The following is a 9,604-nucleotide window of genomic DNA, read 5'->3' as shown; positions in this document are numbered from 1 at the left end:
CCAATTGCAGTCGAGCATTCCTTTATCATTCGACTGTAACAGGGGAATACTCGACTGCAGTTGGTTGGTTCTTACATTCCGACTCGGATCGAAACCTGGATGTAAACGAGGCCATACATAGGACTCTAGTACTGAGGGGAACTAGGGAAATAATCATATCGTGGTTGGCTGTCGTGATGACTGTTCAGGTCACTTCCTTGCTTCCCAGTTCCCGCTTAATTTTTTTGTTAGTTCGGGAATATTCGCTCCGTGGAGGTAGCGTAGGTGTGGTGGCAGCTAGGTGCAACCAAGAGTAACTCGATACGATTGACGGTGACAGAATATTTACGAGAATTTTAACCGATCGCGATGCAAGACACAAAGAGACTACAGGAGTTTATGGAGTTGGTCGGTCGGCTGAAGGTAAGCTTCAAGATGATGTGCTCGCAGCTGTCAAATCATGACATACATTTATATATTTCCCAAGTGACCTCGAATTACTAGACAAAAGAATACTATGCAAAATAGCATGGACAAGAACAGTTATTTCTGAAATTTTTTTCTTAAATAGAATATTGTATAAAAGAGAGGGAAAAAGGAAAAAAGAATGGTATTAAATTAAAAAAAAAAAAAAGAGGAAAAGACGGCTACTTATGTAAAAAGACGTCTCTTATTGCTGCTAACATTTGCCTGTGTCGACCTATGATCAACGAGATCACTTTTTTTTAACATAATTATATGTCAACATTGGTTTATAAGGAATCATGATTAAAAGTGTTCTGGATGAAGATTTGAAGAGCTGTATTCATAATTCATTCTTACTTTAAAACCATCTTGAATAACGTCTTAAGATACTAATAATACAGCTGTCTAGAATATTCAATAGTCTATTCTTATTTTAAGACTGTCTCGAGTAATGTATGAAGATGTTAATACAGCTCTCCTATTGGCTTAGTCTCAGATATAAGAATCAACTATGAATACTGGCCGAAATTGCAATCAGAAAAGTATAACTTTTTTTCTGACAAATTTTGATTGTCAGGAATTGATTATGTTTGAAATATTACTTCGTATTTTTATTTTGATATGTTAACAGTCGATCCGAATCTTAACACAGGGATATAGAAATAACTAAATAAAAAAAAAAGATAAATAAAGAAACATGTTGATATTTAATATAAGATAGAAATTTCTTATGTTTTTAACTTTACAGATATATGAAACTGTATATATTTGACCTTTGAATAAACTAAAGATAATAAGCAATTTATACTCATTGTTTTGTATAATAGATATTGTTCTTTGTACGTTGGAAATTAGTGTATTAAAGATATTTTTATATCTTTTATTTTAATGACGAAAATGTGTCTAGAAGTCATTGGAAGTCTTTTAAACCAAACATTTTTCTGAGCATATAAGCTTAATTGAGAATTAGAATTAGAAATGCACAACGTAAAGTCAAAAATCAAAAAGAAAACAGGAAATTCATTAGTATTAGCATTAATAGGATATTATATTTTTTAATTTCTTTATTTATTTGCTTGATATTGTGCTGATTTACGAGTGTTTTGATAATATGAATCAACTATGGTATAATTTCCTTTGTTTAAAACTGCATCTTGATAAATATCATGCAATTAAATGGACAGAATTGTTAGATTAGATATGTTGCTGAATCATCGTCTTGAATTCTGCAGCAATGCCTTTGTTCGATCATTTATGGCTCTTTACATTTTATTTATCTAGATATGAGGTTCCGTTTTAATTTTTGAATTTCAAAATAGCATATTTACAATGCCAAAAAAGTAAGATAAAAAAATTTCTTTTAAACCTCAAAATGATAGTATTTTTAAAGACTTTAAAAAATAATAAAGTCATAAAAGAATGCATAAAAATTAAAAAAAAAATAATATTGAAAAAGAAATCTGTATTATCTTCTATATTAGTTTTATCACAAACAAAAGAATTATGATAATGTTATATATTATATAATGTGTAATATTTTCTAATCAATATGCTTTCCTTTATATTATTTTTTATGTTAAGAAATTTCCTTGAAATTAAAAAAAATAGATGTATATGTATATAACAAATTTATGTATAACATAGATTTAAGAATTTTATTTAAGTATGTTTTCGATCGTATAATATTTTCCAGCATATGAAAAGGATGGGATGGGTAAAACGGAATATATCTGATCCTGAAACAATTGCTGGACACATGTACCGTATGGCAATGTTATCGTTCCTAGTGGATGGAAAAGAAAAATTAGACAAAATCAAGTAAGACTTTTATTATAGTATTTTGTAACTTGAAATTTTATATTATTGTTTTTATAAAATTGAATAATTTATTTATATGATATTGATATATATCATTGATATTGGTAATTTATGTACCTATACATATTTTCTGATTCGCAGAATAATGCAGATGACATTAATTCATGACCTAGCTGAATGTATTGTGGGAGACATAACACCTTATTGTGGCATACCACCAGATGTAAAACATAGAATGGAAGATGAAGCTATGGAAGACATTTGCAAGCTGCTAGGTGATAAGGGACCTGAGATATTACAAATATTTCGTGTAAGAATATTCTCATGTAATTCTGATTTTTCAATATTAATGTTTATTAATATTCATTATTTTGTTTTAAAAAATATTTAGGAATATGAAAAGCAGGAATCTCCTGAAGCACAGTATGTTAAAGACTTAGATAGACTAGATTTGCTGATGCAAGCATACGAATACGAAAAAAGGGACAACATTCCGGGAGAATTGAACGAATTCTTTGTCGCGATTAACGGCAAGATTAGACATCCTGTTATCAATAAAATCGCTATTGATATTACCGAAGAGAGGGACAAGTTATGTCGTGATATAAATGTCTCGAAATAGCAAAAGGTATAATCCAAGAACAAACCTGGAAGGACAAGCTTCCAGATAGCTCAAATGATATTTTAACCGTTACCATGTCACGCGCTATTAAACAATGGCTATTAATGTTAAACGTAATTTTAATACATAAGATTTTGATATAGGTAGTATATAAAATAAGCTTATATATATATAATATAAATTTGATTACTTAAGTTATTTGATCATTCATTGCGTAAACTGATCGTAGATAAGAAATTTATTTATGTATCTCATACTTTCTCTATTTTTTGAGATCTTTTTAAATAGCAAATCAATAGTTATTTTCTCGTATTTAAAATATTATGGTGTGTAAAGTATGTATGTGTATATTTTACATATCTTAATTATTTATTGAAGTTAATTTTCGTTGCAGTAAAGTGATTACCAAATATGTTTTAGATACTAAATATTTGATAAAGAGAGAGAGAAAGTTTAGAAGTTTAGAAGAAATATGGATATTTATCAAAACACTTTAGCACTTTTATGAGCAGTTTCGCGTTTACGAACAAATATATATATATACTATAATCACTGCCATTCTATTCTTATAAGTGTATATAAGAGACTCCAGTTCTAAAAATTTGTTGACAATTCACTTTTGTGTTGTTTTAGAGCAATTATTTTTTTTTTAATTCTTCATTTTGTTCAAGAACCTAATATGTGTTTTAATACATATCTCACGCAAAACATTGTATATAATTTATTTTCTTGTACCTTCCATTTATTGTAACAAGTTAATGTTAATAGATTTTTGTAACTCACAATTTTATGGTTTGAGCAAATTTCTTATTTTAAATTATCTGTCTCTAAACAATTATTTATTCAATACTTAGATTTTGTATTTTCAATTTTTTTCCGATCAATTTTATGACTTAAAAATTGAACTCGTATTACATAGAGTAATACGTTGGTTATATGGATGATTAATTTACTGATGCATAAAAACATGATTAATAGACCATATTCATCTGCATCATCCGTATTGGTACATGCACTACTTAGTATTTTTTTTGTTGCATATAACATGTACATACTTGTTTGTCTTGCATAACAATATTCATTCAGTCACGCAAATGCGTTATATCTTAGTTATATCTTATATGCGACATATTATGTATAAATGTATATAGATATCTGAAACACGAAAAGAGATACACTTATAAATAATAATTTTTTAATAATTTATAAATTTCTAAAAATGACTGAATTACGAGGATTTACAATAATTAACAATGATAATTAACCATAATAGTAAAGATAATGCAATTATAAAGAAAGCAATTGAAATAAATAATTTATTATTTATAAATGCAATGTTATTTAACATATAAATTTAAATCTGTAACATATGTATGTTCTACGGAGCATATACATATACGTGTGATTCTAAATTTAAATATCAAAGATATTTAATTTATAGCAAAACATGTCTTATTAAAAAATTAGTATGATTTTAGGCTTCATAATAACTTCTTATAAATTTTATACGTTTCTATTTCTTCTTTTCTGTTACTTGAACCACACGTGCCGATTACTAATTCAATCTTGAGATAATTTGATGCCAAATGCTAAATGTAATATCGTATTATATTAAATTTTTAATTAATTTAATGGTATTGATAGTAAGTATCTTATAAGTTATAAGATTACACTTGATGAGTAAAAATATCAGTATTAATTCAAATTATAGAAATCAAAGCCTTAAACGCTTTAGCTGGATCTTAAACGCTTATATGATTCTTGTGTGAATTTATATACTACGTATGTAGTCCTCAGAAACGCGTGCCGAAATGATTTTTCGGTCTTGCAAACGCTAACTACTAAACTACCGCAATAATATCACGAGCTAAATTGACTAGCAATTTAATAAATTCGTGATGCTTATTCGCATCTTCGAAACGATCTTAATAATGTTGAATAACATGTTAAAACCTGTAAATAATTAATTCTTATTGCGAACAATATTACCTCGACCGGGAGTTGAACCCGGATCTCTCGCATTCCGTGCCTCGGTAGTCTAAAGGCTTAGGACGCTCGCACGGAATGCGAGAGATCCGGGTTCAACTCCCGGCCGAGGTAATATTGTTCGCAATAAGAATTAATTATTTACAGGTTTTAACATGTTATTCAACATTATTAAGATCGTTTCGAAGATGCGAATAAGCATCACAAATTTATTAAATTGCTAGTCAATTTAGCTCGTGATATTATTGCGGTAGTTTAGTAGAGTTAGCGTTTTCAAGACCGAAAAATCATTTCGGCACGCGTTTCTGAGGACTACATACGTAGTATATAAATTCACACAAGAATCATATAAGCGTTTAAGATCCAGCTAGATCGTTTAAGGCTTTGATTTCTATAGTTTGTGTTATCACACATAAACGGTCCTATAATATATTATATTCAATATTAATTATTCTTCAGAGAAATACAAAGTCATAGCCATCAGGGATAGGAAGTAACTCGTTATTTGTAATGAGTTACAATTAGAGTTACTTTTTTTCAATAACTGTAACTTAACTTCGTTACTTTCTTTCCATCTGTAACTATAACTTAACCTAGTTACATTTTTTAAGTACCTAGTAACTAATTTAATAGTTACTTTCATAGTTATTTTATATATTTTAAACTTATCTGTCAGTGGGCGGTAGTGTCCACTTGGCGCAACAAATACTTCGAAACATTTGATTAATCAAAAGAAAGAAATTTAATTAAAGCATTCAATGAACTATTGTACATGTTTGGTCTACATTTTGGGATCTAATCCGCTAATCAAATGCAAGAGCGCTCCGTGAACGGTTGTATACCATTTTGGATTAGTGCTGGAATTTATTTGCAACTTTTAGCCGAATATAAAAAGAATATTTTTACAAAAAACATTGTATATGTGTGCTATTTCATATTCATATTCATATGTGTTTATATTACTTTAACGAAAAACGTTTTTGCCATACAATTTTTTTATCTTTTTGAAAATTGTATAACATGTAAATGTAAGCCAGTCTTTTTTTTTAATTGTCCTAGGCTGCATTACTCTGATGACCCCGTGTATCATCCTTGTTTAATATTAGGTGAAAAACAAGGGTAGAACGATACATAAAGTGAAGGCAGTTGGATAACGTTTCTAATACAGCCCTAATGGTATCGATACTATTAGTAAAAATTCCGATGAAAAAAGTAACTTAAAAGTAACTTAAAGTTACTTTTTCAGTAACTGTAACTGTAACGAATTACTTTTCAGAGTCAATAATTTGTAAAGGTAATTAATTACTTTTTGAAAGAGAAAAACTGTAACTGTAATTAATTACTTTTACAAAGTAACTTTCCCATCCCTGGTCATAGCTAAGAAAAGAGTTTCTTAACATTCTTCTCTTGCAACAAAGCAATTTATTATGAAAAAATAATTTTTTATTTAACAAAATTACTTTCAATAAATAAAAATAAGATTCTGTAAATTCTGCATAATAATTAATGACAATAAGATTACGACATCATAAAGTTGCGAATTTTCTATTATATAAAAATACTAAGCATGAGTTGTAATCAAAAACATTGGTTATTAATCAAGCGTGGTTTAAAATAGAGATAAAATTACGAAGATAATTATGACTATTTGTATATATTTTTAGTATTAAATAGAATGTCTCATACATAAAAAAATTATATGTTATCATTGTAAATAATCAATTTATAATGAATCTCAAATATATATTGAAAGGATCTTTATAATTAAAATAATTTATATTTAAACAATGTAAAATTTGAAATCAACGAATTAGATAATTATATAAGTCGTACGCAGTGTTGAGTATAGTATCTTTATACATGTATCTATAATATATGTATAGAGATACATTTTGTGTATCTAACTTGTATCTGAAATACATTTAAATTCGAGTATTTGTATTTATAGCTAGATACAAAAATACTGTCTGAACTGATTTTCAGATACATTTCCTCAGCAAAAGTACGATTTCATCACGTGTGCGATAACGTCACTTCTGATTAAGACTACAAATATAAGTTTGGTTTGTAAAACTAATAACGAATAATGCCTGGTAAACACTCATTCACTCATCGTAAATAATTTTAGGATGTCATTGCAAATTTTTGCAATTTCATTTTCGTTTACCGAGTTTTCGTATCGTGTTAGAATTGAAGTAATAATGTAAGGATTAAGTATTATTGTGCCTAAATTCCAGTTTTTGTTTGCAAAAAACAGTATACGTGATGTATACGAGAATTTTTAGTTACTTTATTGTTATTATATTATGATTTAGTTGTCTTCAAAACAATAAAACCAAAAGTGATCAATAAATAACTTATTTAATATATTTTTTAATATTATTTCAGCAATGTATAAATATACATTAGTTTCGCACATGTATCTATTATCTATATATATAGATGCATTTTGGCTATGTATTTGTATTTATATTTAGATACATTTTAAAAGTATTTTACCCATCACTGACCACTGGTCATACGTATGTGCATATATTGTACATTGTCGTAACCGGATGTAGGTAGGACAGTCATTATATATAAAGGTGTGCCCAAATTATCGAGCGGAATCTTGAGTTGAATTTTATCGTGAGAGTTGAGTATGCGTTCACATTATTGAATTGAACCTCTAAAAAGTTTAGCTTTTTTGAAGAAGCTCGGTTGGAAATTCAGCTCAAGATTCAGTTCAATAATCTAGACGCGTATAATTTGAAAGATAATTTTTAAACGGAAAAAGATTAAAGTTAATTACATTGTGAAGGAAACATTTTTTTATCTATACCATATTGTCGCATTGAAAAATATGTATGAATTGTTTAAGAGAAGAGCTTAAATTATAATAGTATTAAATGCTTTTAAAAAACAATACTCTATTAAAAATATCAAATTCTTCATATACGCATTTGTGTTAGTTATAATATTATAAATTATAACTCAGCAAAGCCACTTTTATTGATGTTATATGTCGATAGTTTAATTTAAATGTTGATATTATAAACGTCGATTGTATCGATTTAATCCTATATACTTTGAGAAGATGGTATATAATAGATCTGCGCAGGTAAGCGCAATTAAAATTTGCAAAATAATAAATTTTAAATTCAAAATTATTAGCGATTATAATAACACTACAGATTATACTTTAAAACTCACGACACAATTTTATTTAAAATATTATTTGTTTATTTTAAATACGTATAGACAAATTTTTTTTTTCGCCGATATTGGGAAAATCTATTTTATCATTAAACTATTAGAGTGCGATATAAAATCAATATCAACATATTAAACTGATAAAATTTAATATTATAAAACATTTATACAAAGTATTTATAGCGTGAAGTGTGGATCGCATCCTATATTAGAGTCCTAAAAACAAGTCCTAAATAAGAGTCTAAAAATATTGAAAAAAATGCTTTTCCTTTCGTAGCCTACGTGTGTTGCGTCAACGACATACCACAGCTGTATTGATCGATGTGTTAGTATACGCGTTTCTACCCGACTTGTGACCTGGCTACCTGCGAGGACATTGGTGGTCCATGTATAATGCTAATGTAGATTATTTTATGATTGGCCAATTGGACACCAGGGCCCCTATTCTTGAAAAGAAACGTATAGTACACGTTACGTACAGTATACGTTACCATAGTATACTATACTACAGTATTTTTCTAGCTTTTCGTATACGTTTCTTTTCAAGAAAAAAAAAATCCTGGGCAGCACCTGGGTGGGAATCTGAACATGCTCTTGAGTATCGAACAAAGAATAATCTATATATCCGACATCGGCGTCGGAGCGGCAGTCATGCGACCGTTGTGTCGACTTGAATAACGTAACCGTGACACGCAAGGCGACGTAGTTTACATAGACATGGCGCTTCCAGAGAATGACGATGCTTGGTCGTTTTCGATAAAAGTATTGTCCAGATTTGACACTGATGCTAAAGAAACGTTCAACTACGAGAAATTCCGAATGCTCTGCGTCCGACTGTTTGGCGTAAATGAAGTCAAGCAGGATGAGTGGAGGGTACGAGAGGTCTTTGAGCTATTTGACGCAAACGCGGACGGTGTGCTGAACGACCAAGAACTGCACAGGTAATGTGTGCGCAAACTCTTCTAGTCTTTTTAAAAATTGATTGAGTTTCATGTGGTTAAAAGAAGGAAGGAAATAGTTTATATTGTACATATAATTTTTAGCTAAGAAATAAGATTAAAAGATAAAAGAAGGCCAAAAGGGAGCAAAAAATAAACGAGTAAAAAAATAAGTTTACTTTCTCCTTCTAATCTTAATAATGTACAGATGGAAATATCTGATTTAAAATAATTGAATTTCTTGATACTTTTTCGTTACCATTTGTATTTTACTTATTTAATGAGATATTGAATTTTACATTAGATTATTTAATTCTAGTTAGTAATGTTTGACATTTTCTCTTGCTATTTTAGGAAAATAATTTGGATACAAAGTCCATGCAATATATTTACTATTTTTCTTATATTTTATTTATGGATCCAATTAGTTTATTACACGGAGAAAATTTTATATTAAGTTTTAATACACAATTTTAAATTACACTTTACTATGTCTTGTATTTTCGATGGAATCTCACAACATGTGTGATTCCGACTTAACTTTTATTATGGTAATACTAATTTTTATCACATAAATAAAGTAATTAATTTGTTAAGCCATATT

At 28.5% G+C, this 9,604-nt stretch overlaps 2 protein-coding genes across 3 annotated transcripts in view; both read left to right on the top strand.

Annotated features, from left to right (window-relative positions):
- The first annotated feature begins 176 nt into the window (after positions 1-176).
- LOC108768894 (HD domain-containing protein 2) lies at positions 177-3,062 on the top strand. Its single transcript, XM_018519578.1, has 4 exons — positions 177-402; positions 2,138-2,262; positions 2,404-2,572; positions 2,654-3,062. The coding sequence occupies exons 1-4, from the start codon at positions 349-351 to the stop codon at positions 2,882-2,884; spliced, it is 579 nt and encodes a 192-aa protein (XP_018375080.1). The 5' UTR covers positions 177-348; the 3' UTR covers positions 2,885-3,062.
- Positions 3,063-8,720: 5,658 nt separating this feature from the next.
- The window catches only part of LOC108768861 (nicotinamidase), a 5,365-nt gene continuing 4,481 nt past the window's right edge, over positions 8,721-9,604 (top strand). For both annotated transcript variants that reach the window (XM_018519520.1, XM_018519511.1), the window contains exon 1: positions 8,721-9,003. In XM_018519520.1, coding sequence (XP_018375022.1) covers positions 8,780-9,003 — 224 coding nt within the window. In that variant the 5' untranslated portion in view covers positions 8,721-8,779. The remainder of the gene's footprint in view (positions 9,004-9,604) is intronic.

This window comes from Trachymyrmex cornetzi, unplaced genomic scaffold, assembly GCF_001594075.2.
Source record: "Trachymyrmex cornetzi isolate Tcor2-1 unplaced genomic scaffold, Tcor1.1 scaffold122, whole genome shotgun sequence".
NCBI lineage: Eukaryota > Metazoa > Arthropoda > Insecta > Hymenoptera > Formicidae > Trachymyrmex > Trachymyrmex cornetzi.
The sequence above is the reverse complement of the archived record's forward strand: the minus strand, read 5'-3'. Positions and strand labels throughout refer to the sequence as shown.